The sequence below is a fragment of the Ostrea edulis genome, chromosome 5, assembly GCF_947568905.1.
Source record: "Ostrea edulis chromosome 5, xbOstEdul1.1, whole genome shotgun sequence".
NCBI lineage: Eukaryota > Metazoa > Mollusca > Bivalvia > Ostreida > Ostreidae > Ostrea > Ostrea edulis.
Window position 1 is genome coordinate 11309132 of NC_079168.1, and position 22725 is coordinate 11331856.

Sequence of the window (22725 nt, forward strand, 5' to 3'; positions counted from 1 at the left end):
ACATCCCCTGTCGACCGGTCACACCTGCCGTGAGCCCTATATTCTGATCGGGTAAACGGAGTTATCCGTAGTCAAAATCAGTGTGCCAAGAACGGTCTAACAATCGGTATGAAACACGTCAGACAGCATTTGACCCAATGATAGGTTGTATTGGCAAACTAGATCGTTATAACGACCATAGAATTTGCGAAATGTTGACTTTAAACGAGACTGTTGAAATCCCTGTACCATCAACTTGTTTGACAGTAGCTTTCGTCGATTTAAAAAATGGCCATACGCAGAACAAGCTCTAGCGTATCGAATCAGTTGAGAGATATAAACACCATATGCAGGTGATAATGGAATATTGCTACATAAATATGGGAAGTTGACGATGGAGAAGATGAAATCACCCCGTTTGTCATACAGTTGAGTTGTCAGTTTACATAAATTCTGAAAAAATACAAGTCACTTGAGTCGTGCAATGATTCACTCCGTAAGGTTCCACGACGAAGCGTCTAGCTGTGAAGGCAGACATCTTGGTTCTACGGAGCCTATTTATCAAAATATTGTAAACGTAGTTATTGAAGTTTGTCAAGACAGAAAATATGTGTAGGCTATGCATGCAATGTGTATTTCATCGACTTTGAAGTCGCTAATATCCGACAGATGGAGAACATGAAAATACAGAAAATTGCTTTGCATTGAAAAATGAGTCTTCAAATATCAGAAAATGCAATTTGTGGTTTTTATATGAAAATTTCTACTACCCCGGTAAATGAAAACAAAGTTTGCCCTTGCATGCAACATTATCGATAATAGTAAATCCAACACAAGAAAATATGTATAATTAAATGTAGCAAGTGACAAATTGCGATCCACATGTCAATGTGAGTGACGTCATCTTATGAAATGTGACGCATGATTTTTATAGCTTTTTGTTTTTTTGGTTTTTTTTGGCTTTGTCGAGAGGCGGATCAAGCAGTGAAACAATCCTCCTCTTTCCCCAGTGAGACATGTATTTCAAAATGATCATGGCAATGTTTCCTTGGTAAAATCATTAATTCGAATAAAATGTCTTTGTTTTAATCTCTTATTCGACCACTACACAGAGAAAGATGTTTTACAACAGTGCAGTGGTTTGCGTACAAGTAGATTCTATTACGTCTTGCTTGACAATGAGAAACCAATCTGTGTATTAAACCGAAGTAGCTTATGGCACACGTTGACTTTGACATAGAAGGCCCAAAACAGTGCTGCTGTGTAAATTAGTTCCGGCTGCTGGTTGTCAATATAGTGTGTCCCCTATACCAAACCAGTTTATACAAAAAATAATTTGCGTTCCTCAATTTGAATTTGACCAACAGAGATTATTGCAAATTATCTACTAACTATAACGTACAAAAAGTATTTAATAATGATCTCTTCAAAAACCTCATATAGATCTTTATTTTTGGAAATTTTGAAGTGACATACAATTATTCTTTACAAGGGTTATGATATTGAAATATATGTCTTTTCACATTATTTAATGATCATCAATGCATTTTAGGTTAAACTACAATTTCAATCCAGTGTTTTCACAGTCGTCCGCGCTGAATTGCACTTGCACTTGGCACTTTTCATTGGTTACTGTAGCAGAATTTTTTTTTAAAAACTTATATCAGTAATATGACTAACCATGGCAATGTTGCTCTTGAGAAAAAGATTTTAAAAGCGTCTGCCCTAAATATTCCAAGTCCAAGGTGTAATGTTCACAGACGGAAAGACAGACAGACGCTGAGCAACGTATCATCGGAAAATTTCAGTTGAGCTTATGGCTTAGGTGAACAGATAGTGTGGCCTAACGCCCTCCCGCGGCAATGATTCGAGCAAACATGAAACTTGAAACTTCACTATTTGAGGATGTTTGCATATTGATATGACTAATCAAGGAACGTATTGAGAAAACTTTGATCCCCTATTGTGGCCGCCTCGTACCACCAAGGGTAATGATTTGAACAATTTTAATCTACCCTCATTAAAGGCGCATTCACATAAATTATGTCTTTTGTGGTCCAATGGTTATAGAGTCGAGGAAGTTTCCACCATATTTTCACTATTTTGTAATCATCTCCCCTTTGAAAAAGGTGTGACCCTTTATTTGAAAAATAATTTTGAACTCCCTTTACCCGAGAAAGCTTTATAGCAAGTTTGGTTTAAATTGGCCTAGTGGTTCAGGAGAAGAAGTCAAAAATGTGTAAAGTATACAGACAGACGGACGGACGAACAGGCGGACAACAGACACGATTAATCAGAAAATATAGCTCAGGTGAGCTTTAAAAAATCAATAAAAACAACATTGCTCAAGGACAAATATTTGAATAATAATGGTGTGGGAAATAAGATGTTCAAATCAGTTACCATTCATAAAATGCTAATCAATCCACGATTCCTTTAACGTCTCTAGTATTTAAGTGTCTGCAGATTTCCAGAGGGACCCATTAGGAATCCTATTATATCTCAAAAGCATTGCAAGTACTAAACTTGGATCAATACATAACGCACACAACTTGTTGTTTTACACCATCGTGATCCATAATGTTCATGTTGGATTTCGAAAATCGATCACGTCATTCAGAAAGTCACGAAGATGAGCACGTCACTATTGTAACGTTTTGCTGTCAGATGGTTGAATTAGATTACCTGACCCAAATAAAGCCACGCACACTCAGGGACGTTAACCTTTGCGAAGACGGTCGGGAAAAAAATGTCTTAGCTTATTGATTTTACTTGAATCTATATGAAGTATTGAATCGTTAAAGTGAGAGTGTATTTACGATCCATCTATTGGCAATGACATAGCAACCGATTTATTAGTTACCTGAAGTTTCACAAGTACAAACAATAGATGAATAGCAACAATCCTACTGACACAGGTGGAAATATTTCATAATAATCCCAGAAGTCAGTCAAGAAAACATATCTCGTACGCACAGGAACATAAAACACTCCCCATGCAACTATCAACTTGTGTTCCATTCAAAGTGCATGGTTTGTCTTGGGTATTCAGCAGGTCTATACACGATACAATAACTTAAGATATAATTATATTTTGATTTAATTGAGGATTGTTGATCGTTCTGCACTTCAGGTACTTGCACAGCGTCATATCATGCATGTAATTTAATAATTTGTGCAGACAGAGCTATGATCTTCATTGATTCGTAGAAGAGAGCTTCATGGAGTGTCACTCCTGTAGATTACATAAATGAGCAATCCAAACAAATTGCGACAACAAAAGCCTGAAAAGATAAAGTTTAGCTAACGTAAAAATGGAGTAGTAGCTTCATTTACTCTTAATGAAAACAGTTATGACGTCACATTTCCGACGGGAATTCGATTGTAAAACGCCTCTGTTAACACAGAGCGTGATATCTCGCTGGCATCTTGTGTAGCGAAGTCGCGACGCATATATAAATTGGATCGTGATGTTGCATACTCATTTTGCTGTGAGGAGGTTTTATGAATGAACGCGCTGGAGTGCTGTGTTGTTAATTATCGTTGTACAATTTACACGTGAATCTCTGTTATGGGAAATCAAGGAAGCAAAAAATTAGGTAAATCATGCGGAAAATTCGAAATGGAGAACGACGAAGGTAAGAACTGTCTATCATATAGATATAACAAATGTAACTGTTTCAATATAGGGAATTAATCTGTACCCCGGCTTTAATTGTGTATTTTATTTCTCTCTCTACTCGATAGATCTTTATAGAAATTTTATCTACGAAAAAAGTCATGGAGTTTCTCAACAATGTAGTTCTTGGTTATGAAATAGATTCTGAACACGGATGATATACTGAAATACTTGTCGCACTTTAGAATATATATTTGTTCAGATTTGTTATTGAAAATATCCTTGATAAATGTATTAAAGTCTTATTCAAGGAACATTCTTGTGCAAAATAATTTCTGTCAGTAATATGTTCAAAAAAAAAACAAACTATCCAAAATATAACCTGATGCTCACTTTAGAATTTCCTTGACCATGTGAATACTAAGTTATGAATGTTTAAATGTAAAAAGAAAGTGATATATATATATATATATATATATCAGTTGATCATACAAAACGAAGACATTGTCTTTGAAGGGTATTTACTGCGTTTGTACTTAGATAATTCTCAAATGTATTTTTAAAATATTGGAATGCTGCCCAACATCAATTTGTTATGCATGACTTAAAACTATATTGGGATTCATTATTAACAATAATATGCAAAGACGTCATAAACAATACTAATAATTACCTAACGTCACAATGCTACACCAAACAATACTAATAATTATCTAACGTCACAATCCTACATCAGACAATACTAATAATTATCTAACGTCACAATGCTACACCAAACAATACTAATAATTACCTAACGCCACAATGCTACACCAAACAATACTAATAATTATCTAACGTCACAATGCTACACCAAACAATACTAATAATTACCTAACGTCACAATGCTACACCAAACAATACTAATAATTATCTAACGTCACAATGCTACACCAAACAATACTAATAATTATCTAACGTCACAATGCTACACCAAACAATACTAATAATTATCTAACGTCACAATGCTACACCAAACAATACTAATAATTATCTAACGTCACAATGCTACACCAAACAATACTAATAATTATCTAACGTCACAATCCTACATCAAACAATACTAATAATTATCTAACGTCACAATGCTACACCAAACAATACTAATAATTAACGTCACAATGCTACACCAAACAATACTAATAATTATCTAACGTCACAATGCTACACCAAACAATACTAATAATTATCTAACGTCACAATGCTACACCAAACAATACTAATAATTAACGTCACAATGACAGTCCGACCAATTACTCTGAAGAAAACCTCCAGGACTATTCTAGGGCTGTTCCAACTGGTTGATTGACAAACACGACGAGTTCTAGGAAATCCTCAAGATATCTATTATTTAAACAGTATTTTATTATGAATAACATAATAAGGATTATAGGCAGCAGGCAACGCCTATATAAGCCGTCTGCTTTAAGGTGCAAGGTAAAGTCCACATAATGGTGAACATAAGAAATTACAATATAGATATGAAATAAAAGGACAGTATATCATTCAAAGTATAAGGAGTATGATTTCTTGATGTGAATAATAAGCTAACAAAAGAAAAGTGTGGGGTGTTAATGGGAACTAAGGGACATACAAAAGAGAAATGTGGGGTGTTAATGAGAACTAAGGGACATACAAAAGAGAAATGTGGGGTGTTAATGGGAACTAAGGGACATACAAAAGAGAAATGTGGGGTGTTAATGAGAACTAACGGACATACAAAAGAGGGAAAATGAAATCAAATAAAATAGTGAAAGAAAAACGAATAAGTAAGGAGAAAAAAAATAAGAATCAAGATATTACACCTAACTATAATTTGAATAAAGGCTTTAAACGTTTAAGTTTTAAAACATTATTGTTAACAATACGCAACAGTGTATAAACAGAACTTGGCAGAGTACACTCATTATCAGTATAATAGACACAAAACGAATAAATTAAAAATGCTTAAAAGTCAGGATACAATTGAGATATAAATTTTATTTTTGAAAATGCACGATGGCATCAACTTAGACGCTTCACGCCGGCGTGCTTCATTACAAGCATGCCGACTTGAGTCGTTGCAGTCCATGTCCTCATGTAATTTACTATTGATATTTACTTTCTACTTTCTTCTCTTGGGGAATAATCAGTCTGTTGGAATTTATTTATCAGGCTTCATCCGCTCGTTGTTCACAACTGCGTCACATTCAAATCGGGCTCAGGTCAGGTGTGACCGGTCAACAAGGGGTGCTTACTCCTCTTAGACGCCCGACCCCACTTCTGGCATGTCCAGGGGTCCGTGTTTGTTCTGATTTTAGTTTTGTGTTCCCTATAGAAATTGTGAGATTGATCATTCTTTTTCAATACAAATGGTAAAGGTATTAAAGGCAAAAACTTTGGAAATGTAAATATTTAAATATGAACAACTGCAGCAATGAAATAAATTCCCTATTCCACCGTAAACCTCTTAATCTTTTGTTGATATACAGTGAAATCTGGTTGCATTTACTTTCACACTTATTTGTAATTAGCCAGCCATGGCCAACATCTGAATTATTTAGATTGTGAAAAAATATCTTGCCAATTATTTTTTTTTATCGGAAAAAGGCTAGTTGGAATAGGCTGTGTAAACATTGATCGAATAAGCGATCGTGGAAGGGATGTTAACTGTGTGTAGTTTCTGGCGCGGATATTCCACAGTCATTGGCTTGCGGATTTATTCTATATACTACTTCCGCGTTTTAACTATATTGATTTTTTGTATCGTATATATTGGTTAAAAGCATCTAATTGAAGAACAGCCCATATATCAGAGTCGTGTTTCGATTCCCAGAATCTTAATGAACCAGAATACACGTGAATCCAAATCGCCTAATTTTCGTTAAAGGATTTGCAACATGCTGCGGTTCAAATAGGAAATATTTTGCATGTATCATTTTGATGAAGTGTTTTTAATCATAAGACTGTGCAAGGGCTTCAGTGTGATAGGTGTAATCTCCCCCTACGTATGCACGTGTAATGGAACTAATTGGTTTCCTGTTTATACAACTAATCATCATAACAACTTTACAGATCAATGTCTCTGACAAAGCTCATACCGTTTACCCCCTCCCCCCTTTTATTAACCATAGCTATCTTTTTGTACGGATCACGCAGTTGTTAACATCAACTTGCTTAGATTTTTAATCAGATTTGCTAAAACATTAATTTTCTATAGACGATGTGTGTTCGGTAAACTTACATACAAGAAAAACATTGATTTTGTAAACAGAGAGAAAGATAGTTTATATTCTTTCAACTTCAATGAAAGATTAGGCTTTGTGTTTTTAGTATCAAATTAATTTCATACAGAGTTACAGCACAATCTGATTAAAACCAGATCTTCAATCCGCTCCTCTATTGGTCATGTCGCGTTGCGACATGGCCAATAGAGGAGAGGATTGAAGATCTGGTTTTAATCAGATTGAGTTACAGCACATCTGCTTTGGAGAAGTATTAGATGGGTTTTCTTTCCTTGAAATTATTCACTTCTAAACGTCAAAATTATCAGTATTTTTCCCTTTGCAGCTTAGTTGATACTATATTTTATGATGTGAAAGACGTCTGTATATAACAAAGCCCACAGAAAGGTCCACTTCATGATGAGCATGAGTCCTTTATTTCAGCTATCATGTTCCCTTTTTTTTTTACCGATGCATTTTTTGTTTGTTTATTTATGACTGTTCACACTTTCTTCGCTCTGTAATCGACATTAGGAACTCCCTAATTTTTTTATCGTCACACCGAGCTAGGATGGGTAAAGTAACTTTTATTGTTTGATTAATTAAATTATGTCACCCAATTATAGTTGTAATTACTCTATAGTTTCTGTTCTTGCTTTTGATTCTTTATTTCCGTGAGCCACAGACTCACTGGATATCATATACATAAATATAATTATACAAATAAACAAAAATGGCATTATGGAGAGCGAGTAGACAACAATGTTACAACGATGTACAATTTAGATTAAACAAATAATATCACACCATTGAGAGTTTCGTATCTTAGTAGCATACTGTAAAAAAATTCCAACATTAATCAGTTCTTTAGTATTTTTAACACTGAGTAGTTTAATCAGTTTGAAAACACTGGGTTTTGTATTATAGAATTTCTTAATATATTTTTTCTCAAGTCATCATATAGAGAGCATTCTAAAATAAAGTGGAACTCATCCTCTACATCATTTAGCTCACAAACAGTACATAACCGTCGTTCTCTGACTATATTGTTATGCCTTCCAACTTCAACATTCAGTTTATGCGAAGAAGTTCTAAAACGAGTAATAAAAGATTTGTGCTTAGAGTCAATGGGTTTAGTCAAGTAAAACTGTAAACAAAAGGGCTCAAGTACAGAATAAGACGAAAATAGTTCTTTTAACATTGTGTAGGAATATTTTAAGTAACATTGAAAAAATAATTTGTTTCGTATCTATTGATGATACAATATTTATTCTGATTCTAATTAGATTGTAAACTTGATTATGCTAATTTTGTTGGAATATTCATAATTTATTCATAGTACAGTAATAAGTTCATAGCTTGTTTAATCTAAATTAATATTCAAATATATTTGATTAGTTGACGAATTTTTTGGTCGATAGTTTATAATTAACCACTACTCCTATATGTTTTAAAAATGAAATAATGTATATTCATTAAAACACAGGGCAGGTACACAAGGTTTAAAAATGAAATAATGTATATTCATTAAAACACAGGGCAGGTACACAAGGTTGAATGGTAGATAGGCCTACAGGTAGACAGGTCGACAGGTTGACAGGTCGAAAGGTAGACAGGTATGTTCGAGATAGACCTACAGGTAGACAGGTCGACAGGTTGACAGGTAGACAGGTATGTTCAAGATAGACCTACAGGTAGACAGGTCGACAGGTATGTTTAAGATAGACCTACAGGTCAACAGGTTGACAGGTCGACAGGTAGACAGGAAAATAGTCAAAACATTATTAAAACTGTGTTTTTATATCCTTATTTACACAATGATAATTTGTAATTAAAGTTGTGATATCTTGTCGACCTGCTGATCTTTCCCTGTGTAGACAAGAATCAAAATTCATAATTGAAACATATATGAGATCAAAGCATTGTTAAAAGATTATTATAACAATGATTTTATATCCAAAGTTGCTGTATCCTGTCGACCTGTCAACTTGTCTACCTGTCAACTTGTAGACCTGTCGACCTGTCAACTTGTCTACCTGTCAACTTGTCGACCTGTCTACCTGTCGACCAGTCATCGCTGATCGTGCAATGTGTAGACACGAATCAATAATTAAATGAACTGAATTATTCATAAATTATACATAATTTGCAATAATTATTTTTTACTAATTTCTTTGAAATTAGTGCCTCGATTTTAATATTATGAATATTTATGAGTTTTTATTTGAGATTTTTTCATGAATAAAGTACATTTACATATTAATTTGTAACAAAACCGATTTACTACCACTTATGTCGATGGGACTATTTTCGTCTTATTATGTACTTGCTGATATAAAAAAAAACCTTTTGGTGAATTTGAAATGTCTTCTAAAATTGTTAGTTTGTAAACATCAATCACATGTTGTTCGATGAGCTTGTAAGTTTTATTATTTACATTTGAGACATTACAAAGATAGATAAACCTATATTTGTCAGTTCTCTTTGAATGTTTACAGTCCATCTATCATTACAAGAAACTCGTTCATCATAGCATGCTTTTAAGATACAGTCATTTGATTGTTGTAATCTAAGCCAATACTTCAATATTCGAAGTTTCTTCAGGTTTTGTTTTTCTTCTGAAAATGTAATTGCCAACTGTTAATCTATAATAAGAGAGGAATTCATAAAAGTGAATATGCACTTGCTTTACAATTTCAACATGTTCACAACCATGTTCTAAATTCAGTTTAAACCAAGATTCAAGACATTTAATAATAAAACGACCTTGTATTTATATAATGAATTGTTTTTTATATATATAAGATTTCTCTAAAATACATGATTCTCTAGAATTAATAACGGTTTGTCAATTTGCCTTTGAACAGCATTCCATATATATATTCCCGAGAATAGTTTGGGAAAAATTATATGTGGTGACGTTTCGATAGGAGAAGGGGGGGGGGAGGGGGGAGGGGGGGTCTGGATTCTTATGTATACGTATACCTGTACTTGCCTTAATTGTATCACCATCAACGTATTGTCACTTTTGAAACATAAAAAATATAAAAATCTGTTATAAAGTACGCAATACTAATTTTCAAATGATCTTTGACAGCAATATCTATGATAAAGATGGGAATATAACAACACTTGCTGCAAACAAACTTTATTTTCAAAAAATGATAAAAGTAGAATACAATTTACCGTATGGAATGTAATTTATTGACATGATTTTTCAATTAAGTCCAAAATAGTGGGGAAAATGTTTATAGAGTTATATAGGTAGGAGAATATATTCAACATCACAGAAAATTTTACAAGTCCCTTGTTTTTAATAAAAAGAAAAGAAATTTTACATTTGTACTGAAACCAAACTAAGATAAATATCATATTCATTTATTTGTTATCATGTGTCCTTAAAAGGAAAATGTATCATCATGCGGGGACAGGGATGTTTTAGGTTCTGTAGGTGGGGGGGGGGGGGGGGGGGGGGGGATAAGGCCCCAGTCCCAATGCTAAAAAGCAGGTATTTTCCCAATTCTTGTTTTAAATATCCCAAACAATGAAAACAAATCAAAGCAGGGTAGCTTTATTGCTCATAAATCATCACAGGCCCACAAATTGCAATTTTTGCTTCAAAATTGTTAGGTAAACCTAACTTTTTAGGTCTCTGCTTATTTGAATGAGGTAAGCTTTGACCAAAATGTAAGTCGGAAGGAGTCCAATTATTCCTTAATACACTGCTTTGGTTTCTCTCTACTTCTTTTATCCATGGAAAATTTTTCCCAAATTCATTCAAATGTCGCTATTTTTCCCATTTGGAAAGGATCAAGCCCTTGAAATCAAGAACTTTAAAACCTCTGGAGGATTTGAATTCTATTGTTTCATTTTGATTACTACATGGGTTCTTCGATCAATCGATGAAAATTAATAAATCTTGATTTGTTTTCCAGTAGATATTCTACAAAGATTACGAGACGCTGATGACAAAGAGATTGATTCCTATGACAAGTTGATGGCGTGGCTTTTTGAAATGGCTGCAAATGAAGAAAATTGTGATACCGATAAATCAACGCAAATTGATGAAATTAAGAAAGCATGTGAACATGCGAGAGAGAGGAGGGCGGCGTGGAGACAGCATTCGGCGTCATGCGATTCTCACAATAGTGCAGAAACTTCTCAGATGAGTCGTTCGGGAAAATCGGAAGACTTTGTTGACATCAAATCACGACTAAGCGTTCCAATTTGTAGCCGACAGACAACCTTTAGTGACGAAGACGATGCAGCATCAAGTGATGGAAAATACAGATTGACAGTCCCAGTGTTGAGCAGGCAGACGACATCAAGCGACGAAGAAGAGGGTGCTCCTTATGAAAGAAAACGACGGCTTTTCTTCCCTTTATCAAGTCGACAAACTACTTTCAGTGACGATGACCAAACAGATGGAAACGAATTGAACCCAGATAACATTTCAGAACACACAATTTTAGTGCCATCAAGAGAAAACACAAAATCCTTAGAACCAAGGGAGGCACTAAGGCGACGGCGAAAAAACTTCCGCATGTCAGGAAAGCATCCCATTTTCAGTGCAAGTGTAGGCCAGCTTCAAGACAACAGCGTACGACAGCTTCACGACAACAACGTCCCTCTAAATCCCAGCCTCTCTCGAAAATCTGCAAGTATTGCTGTTATGAGGCATCCGACCTTCGACAGAGAACAAAACATAGAATCGCAGGTATCTGAAGATTACGAAAAAGTGCTAGACGACAAACTGCTTGATCGAAATATAAAAGATATTCTACTATCCGTCGAGGTCTTGTTTAACGACAAATGATTGGAAACCAGTCCGATCAGGCGACGAGGTTTTATTTAACGACAAATGATTGGAAACCGTTCCGATCAGGCGACGAGGTTTTATTTAACGACAAATGATTGGAAACCGGTCCGATCCTACAACCCTCCGTGGAGATGCATGGCATACATGTGTACTTTGTTTTTCCGTCGATAAAATAGGAAAAAGTGGTATACGCCTTGTTGCTTCTGACACGAAGCAAGGGTTTTCTGGCGTTCGAGAATGATATTGCCAGAGCGAATATTTGTCATTTATGTTGGAGAATGACTCTGTTGTAATCGTTTGATGTGTTGGTTTTTTTTAACGATGATTACGTAAAGAGAGCAAGCATCATATCCAATGGGACCCAATCAACTGCAACAACATTCCTCAAGTGTCACATGCAGAACTTTACATTTTTTGTGATTAACCGATCACGTGCATCAGTTTACATCACAGGAATTGATTGTTCACGTGTATATTTACATCACAGGAATTGATTGTTCACGTGTATATTTACATCACAGGAATTGATTGTTCACGTGTATATTTACATCATTGGGAATGACCGATCGAGAGATATTGATCGATCAATTTTATAACTTTTCATCACTAGGATCAACCGATCACGTGTATAACCGGGATTGACCGATCACGTGCATCAGTTTACATCACTGATTGACCGATCACGTGTAAAATTAACATCAATAAAATTGATTGATCATGTGTATGGATCACGTGTATGGCTTTACATTTCTGGGATCGACCAATCACGTGAATGACTGTGCATCAATTGGATTGACTGATTACGTTTATATATTTACATCAATGATTGACCGATAAGATGTAAAGTTAAAATTCATGGGATCGATCAATCACGTGTAAAATGAACATCAATGAAATGGATCGATCACGTGTGTGGAATCATTGGGATTGTCCGATTGTACCTGTATAATTTTACATCACTGAATGACTGATAAGGTGTAAAATTAACATTCTTGAGATTGACCGATCACGTGTGTAACTTTACGTCACTTGGATTGACCGATTACGTGTAAAATTTATATCCATGGGATTGACCGATCATGTGTATGACTAAAATCCTTGGGATTGACCGATGCTTCTGGAATTTTAAAGTATTGTGGAATATCATTAGTTCGTGTAAGGCTAATTATGAAGTTATTAAAGAAAGCTCTTAAATCATTTTGAATTTTTTTTTTAATTTATCCGCTTGTTCGCGCGTTTTTAAAGTTAATGTGTGAACCAGTGTTGCAATTCACATGGTCAAATAGTACTTGTATTCATCTGTATGACTGCTAGTGGTGCTTTCCAAAACAAAAACAAAACTCTGAGACACAGACGTTTTGACATTTTTTTTTTAAATACAACTACGCATCATAGGCCTCTGTATACCCTTGATATGTTCATTTGAAGAGGGCGTGTGACTCCTAGTACAGGACACACAATTTCGGCGATTACAAATAACTAAATATAGGCATTTTATACTGCATTCATTGACTACGGAGTACTTCGTTTACCTGATCAAGATGTAAGGCTCACGGCGGATGTGACCGGTCGTCAGGGAATGCCTACTCTTCCTAGGTACCTGGTCCTACCTCTTGTATATCCAGGAGTCCGTGTTTGCTCATCTCTTAATTTTGTATTCTTTATAGTAATTATGAGATTGCTCACTCTTCATTATCTTCACCTTTTTATTCGGTAGCTTTCAACTTGCATGAAATCAATCTTGATTTTCACCAAATGTTGTGGAAAAAAGGTAGAAATTCCGTTTGAGATAATGGAAATTCAATTCAAAAATTTGACCAACTTTATTTTAGTAGACGTTAACTGAACCAGATGAAGTTTGCCAAGTGTACACAGACGATACTTGCAACACAATAAATAAATGCATCGTATTTCCTCTTCCTATAATTTCCATTTTAAAATAGAAATAAACCCAATATTAATTATTTTTTTTAAATGTGTAAAATAGTTCCAGCAGAGAAAATGGTCCTTTCCCTGAGCTGCATACCACAGCTGACATCCATTTTTTATCCAATCATACCGCTCCTTTATATACCGGTATGTTTGAAAATGGCTGCTGTTTGCTAAGTTCAGCTGAGGAAAGGGATAATTTTCTCCAGTGGAACAACTATTGATGTGACTTGTTATTAAATGAAGGTTATAGGATGTATTTATCCATTATATTGCAAATACCGTGTGTCTACATGTGAAATAACGGAGTTCTCAGAGGGTTAAAGTCAATATCTCGTGAAAATAATCAGAGGTTGTTTTATATATATATAAATTCTTAAATATTTTAGGAAATACATGTACTTTAAAGTTTTAGACAAAATTTAATGACAATTTAAACAAGTTTTATGGCAGTCGAAAAGCACAGAATACGTTATAAAATGCCTTTTCAAACATATCTTTAATCGCCGTTATTGAGTGTCCTATGAGTTATCCAATGAAATTCCAAGGGGTCATCATGTGATGCAATGATAAGAATTATTATACAACGTATCAAGGATATCCAGATGTTTGGGCCTGTGTTGCGTATTAATATTCCTCTGCACCAAAGTTTTAAAATTCATATCTGCATAAGAAATCGTGGTTTATAATGCTTAAAAACTGTCCCAACTTGCATTACTCCGTAGAAAATTAGTAGAAATTACTCTTGTTCCTTACGATAATTTTGACATTTATGAACACATTCTAATTCTACAAATGACTGAACTGGCACAGCATCAAAAAACAATACAATGTCTCGGTTTAACACGAATTTAGCTATAATGATTATTTTCGAAACTTCTAGAATAAAAGGGCAAGAATTGTTTTATTACCCCTTAAATGCACTGGGAAGATAAATATATGACAAAAATACAAAGTTTGTTTTGTTTTTTGAAAGTAAAATAAAACTTACCGAGTTTAAAAGCCCTTTTTTGTTCGAAAATAGTGGACAAAAATACCATTTTGATGATGTCCAAATTCGGTAGCGAAGTCATTTTGGTACATTTCAGAAAAACAACTCAGTTTCATGGGGATTTTTTATTCTTTATCAAAACACACTTTTTGAAACAAAAGCAAGACTGTAAATTGGGTGGAAAATATAACCTATATTACAAATACTTTTTTTTATGTCAGTATGAAAGGTGAAGATACCGAACAGTTATCAATCTCATAAATCCCATAAGCAACACAAAATAGATAGTTGGGAAAACACGAAACTGTGGATACACCAGAGGTGGGATCAGGTGCTTCGGAGGAGCAAGCGTCCCCCGTCGACCGGTCACACTCGCCGTGAGCCCTATGTCTTGATCAGGTAAACGGAGTTATCCGTGATCAAAATCAGTGAGCGACAACATTATGTACAATACTCATCTTTATCAAATAATTTGTAATCTGATTGATGGTTCTGTTAACTAAGTTTAATAAAACTGTGATAAAAAAAATGAAGTTAACAGTGATCTATGTCATCAATACTAAAAAGAATAGAAAAATAAGAGTAGGGCAAACACGGAAACCCCGGTATACCACAGGTGGGATCAGATGCTTAGGAAGACCAAACATCTCCTGTTTACCGCTTACACCCACAATCAGACCTACATGTATATGCTGGTCAGGTAAATGGAGTAATGCGTAGTCAAAATCACTATCTAAAGAAGGTTTAACAATTGGTATGAAACACGTCAGACTGCATTTAATCTAATCAAAGGTTGTACAGTGTATTAGTAAATCAGATCATTATAAGGACCTTAGAATTAGCGAAATGTTGAATTTAAACGAGACTGTTGAAATCACTGTAATATAAACTTATATGTCTGTAGCCCTCCTTGATTTAAAAATTGGTCACACACGGAACATGCTCTCAAGTATCGAATCAGTCGAGAGGCATAAACACCATATACATGACAGTTGATAATGGAATAAATATATAAGTTGACGACGGAGAATCTAAAGTCATTAAGTTGAGTTGTTAAGTTGCCATTTATATCAATGTGAAGTATGGAAAACAGATATGGAAGACTTTGTGGTTTTGAGTTCACTGGGATATATTGAATCGACATACATCTATGTTTGGAAATGGGTATTGTTGATGATTAAAACGTCGTCATGATATTTAAACTCGGGTTGAAGGCTACAACTACAGATGCGGCAATTATTATATAACTCCGTTTACCTGATCAAGATATGGGGCTCACGGCGGGTTACAATGTACAACCAACCAGCCAACCTCATGTGGGTTGTATATTGTAACGTCCCTCTCGAAAATCTTTCACTCATATGGAGACGTCAGCATTGCCGGTGAAGGGCTGCAAACTTTAGGCATATGTTCGGTGCTCCTGGCCTTTGAGCAGGGAGGGATCTTTATTGTGTCACACCTGCTGTGAAACGGGGCCTCGGATTCTGTGGTATCATCCAAAGGACCATCCCTTCTGGTCGCCTTTTACGACAAGCAAGGGGTACTGAGGACCTATTCTAACCCGGATCCCCTACTAGAGCATAGACAGATAAGACTACATCAAGAATAAGAGAAGACGCGGATTGTGCGTACGTTGGAAGTACGATCCCAGCCAAAGACATGCCTCTCGCGAACGATAAATACTTAATAATGATCCACGCCCCCAGACAACTTAAGAATACGACTTCATACCGATTGTTAAGCCGTTTCTGGCACACTGATTTTAACTACGGATAACTCCGTTTACCTGATCAAGATATAGGGCTCACGGCGGGTGTAACCGGTCGAACGGAGATGCTAACTCCTCCTAGGCACCTGATCCCACCTCTGGTATATCCAGGGGTCCGTGCTAGCCCAACCATCGATTTTGTATTGCTTATAGGAGTTATGAGATTGACCACTGTTCGTTATCTTCACCTTTCATGATTTACAAAGATATAAAAATAGAAATCACGGAATGCTCTATTGCCCGTCTCATTTATGTCCTCTAGCTAACATATTATGTGTAGAGACATATCATGACTACTTGCTCCAGGATCGTTGTGTTCCCAGTGTTTGCCCCACTCCATTTTGTATTTTTATGGTATCCATTAAATTGACCACTGTTTGTTACTCACTGATCACTGCTCGTTGATCATTTTTTCTTTTAAGTAATAGAAAGAACCTCTGCTGGCGGATACTCTGTTCCCGATGATACTCTGTCGCTCGATATATGTTCTACCATGAATATAAACAATAACGATACAATACATCCCCTTTGTGGACTTATTTTCGTCGGGGAAACTAAGGGGTCATTAAATAAAAGACTATCAAATCGGGACACATATTTTAAATCAATAGTGATGGTAATTAACTTCTTTATAAAGAATTCAGATCTCTGGATCATTCCATTTTGTCCATGAAAATCAGAATCTTAGGAAACCTTAATGGTCGTACAAACAGTCCATTTTTAAATGTCTCTTTCCGTACCAACGAGAAGATAACATATAGCATTTGAGGAATTTTCAAGTCTATATGGAAATAATGTGGATGTGATGAGACTTTCCCAATGCACAAAGCATAGTCATAGATATCGTTCATACAAAAACTAAATACATACGATGTCTCATTTGATTCACTTTTACCTTACAGACAATTACATCTGCACGAAAAGATGAAGATAACGAGCAGTGATCAATATTATAACTCCTATAAGGAATATAAATTTAGTAGTGGAGTAAACATGGATCCCTGGTTATACCAGAGGTGGGATCAGGTACATAGGAGTAAGCATATCTTGTCAACCTGTCACAACAGTAGTGAGCTTTATATATCTTAATTAGATAAACAGAGTAAGCAATAGTCAAAATCAATGTGTAAAGAACGTTCTAACAATTGGTATGAAACACGTCAGGCAGCATTTGACCCAATGACAAGTTGCATTGGTTTAAAAAATTGCTAATGAAAATGAGTGTTGTTAATAGATAAAACGGTTTTTTTTCCTTCTGATATATCCAGGAGTCCGTGTTTGCCCAACTATCTATTTTGTATTGCTTGCAGGAGTTATGAGATTGATCACTGTTCGTTATCTTCACCTTGCATAGAAGTGATTGAATAAATTCTGTCTCATAAAAATATAAAACCATTAAAAAAAGCTATCATCATATCCGCACAAATCTATACTCTGTTGTTTAAAAGTTTTGAATGGGTTGCTTGGGTTCTTGAATACCAGTGTATAGACCGAATTTTGTGATTATGGATGTTATCAATTAAAAACTCTTTAAACCACCGCGGGTTACGGTTATAATAATTCTTCCGAATCAATCGTCAGCTCCATAAACTTCAATTTACTAACAGGAATAGGTACCGTTAACATAAGCAACATTCTTCGTCACGAATAAGTGTAGTTTTGTATTCCAGCATATTTCAAGTTAAAATGCGCACCCTGTATTTTCTACAAATATAATTCTACTTTTGCATGAAAGGTTTTTAATTTAAAACTTTACAGTACATAGATTTGAATTATCTTATACGAAATCCTCTGTCCTTCTGGTGATGTTGATATAGTGTAAAAATGACGACCTGAATTCACTCATTTTAAAAGATCCGAAATCCAAAGGTGTTTGCCTCTCAACTCATTTGATACGCGAGAGCCTATTCTGCGTATGATAAAGTTTTGAATTAAGGCAAGCTAATGACAAAGAAATTGATGTTACAGGGTTTTCAACAGTCTCGTTTGAAGTCAGCGTTTCACAAATTTTATGGTGGTTATAATGATATTAGAATCACACTCTCACTTCCTTAAACTTAGAATATACTAACAAAGGAATAGATGCCGACAACGTAACCAACATATTTCGTCATAAAAAAAGTTCAGCCTTGTATTTCAGCATATTTCAAGTTCAAATCTACACCCTGTATTTCCTAGAAATGTTCTTCTACTATTGCATCCAAACTTTGTAATTACAAAAATACTTTATAGTACCTAGATATAGACCACCTTATATATAACTCACCTACGTGTTCTTCGATATAGTTGAAAATAAAGACTCGAAATCCCTTATTTTAAAAGGTCCCAAATTCAGAGAATCCCGGTTTTACAATTGGTAACAAAACTTATTACTATTACGAATTACATGTATGTCGAAATTTATGCCAAATGATGGATAGATATGAAAAAGAAGTTGATACCTTGTCAGCATGGATAAAAATATCAGATGATCAGGTTTTAATTTCGCTATGTTTGCGGTCGGGGATTTTTCCGCGAAATTAAAACAACCGCAATCATTTTGCAAGTGTGACACATTACGTTTTGAACAGTTACCAAAAATCAAAATAAAATTTTAATTCCGCGAAAATAAAAGCACCACAATTAGACCAATATGAAAAACCACGAACTTTTAGCACCACAAAATTAAAACCACTAACAGTATTAAACACATAGAAAAGTGCATCCTATCCATCCTTCTGTGTTTAGTAATCCAGAAGAAATGAAAGAAATGGATAGGTTACATGAGGAATATGTCTAGGTTCCAACTGACAAAGCTTGTAACAATAATGTTTTTGTTAGTAAGACTAATTACTACATTTGTATTTCAAACGAATTTGACATAAATTCCCCATTTGGTAATCAATGAGATGAATGAATATCAGTTGCCGTACCAAAATTGGATTCCTAAACTTCACAAAAACCCTTATTAACAAAGATACATTACTGGACCCAGTAGATGTAATACCAATCCCCTATCTTTGCTTCTCACGAAAATATCAAAGGAAAAACTTCAAACGTACTGTACCACGACATATGTCAGAAATGGTGTAAATCAAATGTAGATTCTAACAAATTCTAAAAACTTCTTGGTAAAGCACAATTTTTTTCTCAAATCAAAATCAAAACCTGTCAACACTTTACACGACCGTTCCTCACGACAAATTAAAGACTAGACCTTTTGATATCATGGAAAATTTACCTCTTCAATGGAAAAAATATTCATATCCTGTGATCATCATTCAATCAATTACTTTGTTGAACACTACTCTGATTCTGATTCTACGCACAAATACTCTCAAACTGATATCAAAAAGATGTGACAGTTCCTCATTGATAGTACCTTCGTAGTTTTTCGTGATCAGGTCTTCCATCGGTATGTTGGAATTCCCAAAAGGTCTTCTACTGAGCACCTTTATTAACTGATCTGTTTATATATTCTTACGAGGCTGAATTCATTCAAAAGCTTTTATATGAGGTTGATTGATTGTATCTTGTTTGACGTCCCTATTTGTAAATAAATTTATAGTTGACACTGGTTCTCAGGTTTGTTTGATTGACAAACATGTTTTTATGCATTTAGAAAATGGACACCCTATTAGACCTGGCTCTTGTTTTTGTTCACTGCATGTTTTAGGGAAGGTTGACTTAGAATTTCGGATAGGAGATATTCTGTTTTGTCATGAATTCATTGTTACTAAGTTGGCAAAATTGAGTGGAATCCTTGATATGCAATTCTTAGAGAGCAATGATGTGACATTACATATACCTAGAGGTCTCTTAGTGCTTAGAGGTCAGTCTATTCAGTTAGTAAGAGAGAGACAGCTCCTGTTTGTGCTAGAGTCAAAGTTGCCAAGAACATAGTTGTTCCCCCTGATATGAATTGATAGTTTCTGCCTAGTCAGTTGGTAGTGTTGACTTTGTACTTTGAGCCACATCAGTTTTTAAGTCAACAGGGTCTATCAGTCGCTAGAACTTTGGTCAATCCAGAGAAGATTTTAATTTCAATTGTAAATATTTCCAACAGGCCTGTTAGGATCAAGAAACACACAACTGTAGCTTCTGTATATGAGGTTGACATTTTGAAATCAGAATCTGAAAGTGATCTTGTTTGGGCTAAAATTAAGGAGGGGTGTAGTACATTTTCAGTATAATGCAGGTACAGTAGGGACATATTTAGATATAATTCATTTCTTACTCCATCACAGTTCCTTACTTTTCCCTACAGATTTTTCTCATACTATTGAATCCTTTGTGCAAATTATTTAATTCAACTCAAAACTTAGGATATTCAATTTTTGTTGATTTCAATTTTGATACTACTTTACACTTCGTTATTTTTCTATTTAATTTGCTATTTGTTACCAATTATTTGATTAATCAACCTATTTCATTAATGAATTGTAAACTCCTTACTGGTGTTTTCATTCTGATGTGTTGACCGTAGTTAAGGAATAAGCTTACCTGGGATGATAATTTTACTACAACCAGTCTACAGAGTTTTTGGGCGTTCTATCACCTGAGTTACTGCCCCTGTTATACTGGTTCCGGTTACATATTTTTGGCAGGAGAAAATGCAACGGACAAGACTCCTTGAAACTCTCGACAAGTATAGGGAAGGGATTGCAATATCACATAACTTTAGATTGTACGTATATTTTAAGGTCTTCCTAATATCCCAAAACAAAATCACACCCATATTTATCGGCAATACTAAAAACAAATTTTGTATAATTGCTTTAAAATAAAATTCAAAACATCAACTGCCAAGTCAACATTTCTATTGTTTGGCAAATTTATAGCTTTCGTAATGTCATTCTCTATCTGCGTTGAATTCAAATCGGATTTTATTGCTCTGAAACTACCTTTTTCTCCACTGCTTTAGATGCCAAGTTGATTTCACTAACCAATTCCCGTTTCTGTCGTCTCAGGGCCCGTTCAAATCTAACAGGTCTTAAGCATCTGTAGTGGTAAATTCGTCAGAAGAATCATGCATAGGACCGGGTCGTTCAATTTGTGAATCCGCATGAACTGCACGTTCTTCAGTGAGGAAGTCCGAATTCAACTCGGTCATGGGTGCGGATAGGAAAAAAACGTGTTCGAACTGGCTGATTGCTCGTTGATGACCAATTTACCTTGATCACAACCTTATATACCTGGACCGAATAACTACCATGCACTTCCGCGTATTAAGATAGTTCCTATACTACAATACACCTTATTATTGTTTCCTTGGTAAGGCCGTCTGTTATTTACATCGATTTGGAGTTGAATGAAATTATCATAGGACAGAAATAAACGATTATGGGGGTGAGGTAGGGTTAGACATTAGTTTATTTCTTTGTTGTCTTTCTGTCCATAACAAAATCATGTTTTATTAATTAAGCTCAATGTTTTAAAAACGATAAAATGGTAATAAATAAATCTTATAACTCCTTTCTTGGTGGCGGTATCATAGGGAAAATTGGACGGAAAACTTCATAAATTTGCGTATTAAGCGTATGTTCGTTGCGTATTAAGCGTATGTTCGTTGCGTATTAAGCGTATGTTCGTTGCGTATTAAGCGTATGTTCGTCCGTCTGTTAGCATTCTCTATGACATGTGATAATCTTGTCTCCTTGGGAAAATTTTCATAAATTTAAGGATGATACTTGGATAAGGCAGAGGAAGACCCCTTTCAGATTTATTAGCTTTGTCGATACGGAATTATGGAGCTTAGAATCTTTTAATATTAAAAAGGCAATAGCACTTTCTATGATCCACAATAACTTGAGATTTTTTTTGGAGTTTAAAGGTAGTGCACGGATTCCTATAGTAATCACTCTGTTTGTCCATCCATTTTAAGGCATGCGCTAACTTTAGTTTCCTTGAGATGACGAATGGTATTGAATCTTTTCTCCATATTCCATCATGACTGATGTCATGTCTGCCTCTGAAATACTTATTGTGGGTCCCTTTCTGACTTGTCAGTTTTCTAATTATAAATGTAGCATATTGTTTAATTCAGCTTTTATCATTCACACATATGTAAACATATTAACACATACAGTTTGAAGCTTAAAGGTCCTGAGAACAGCTTACAGCAGGGAAAGAGTAAATATCTTTATGAAATATACAACGATGTAAAAAACGATAAAAAATCATGTTTTTTACATTTATAATTTAAATTATATAAAACATTTGTAATAATTGAGTTGTACAACATTACGTTTTTTATACAACTAAATATTTTTATTAAATATACGACGATGGTACAGAACATGTAACAATTCAAATTTTCTTTCCAAACAGTGCACTATTCTTTCATATTGAAATGACCAAAAATATCAATACTGATATATTTACTAGCAATTAAACAGA

At 34.8% G+C, this 22725-nt stretch overlaps 1 protein-coding gene across 3 annotated transcripts; it reads left to right on the forward strand.

The window, feature by feature from the left end:
• The first annotated feature begins 3279 nt into the window (after positions 1 to 3279).
• On the forward strand, positions 3280 to 12857 carry LOC125651959 (uncharacterized). 3 transcript variants are annotated; one of them, XM_056166655.1, is made up of 3 exons: positions 3283 to 3617; positions 10776 to 11684; positions 11734 to 12857. In XM_056166655.1, the coding sequence occupies exons 1-2, from the start codon at positions 3551 to 3553 to the stop codon at positions 11654 to 11656; spliced, it is 948 nt and encodes a 315-aa protein (XP_056022630.1). In that variant the 5' UTR covers positions 3283 to 3550; the 3' UTR covers positions 11657 to 11684; positions 11734 to 12857. The 3 variants fall into 3 exon arrangements, with proteins under 3 accessions (XP_048736767.2, XP_048736768.2, XP_056022630.1); XM_048880810.2 differs by having other exon boundaries at positions 3280 to 3617; positions 10776 to 12857; XM_048880811.2 differs by having other exon boundaries at positions 3280 to 3617; positions 10779 to 12857.
• Positions 12858 to 22725: the final 9868 nt, after the last annotated feature.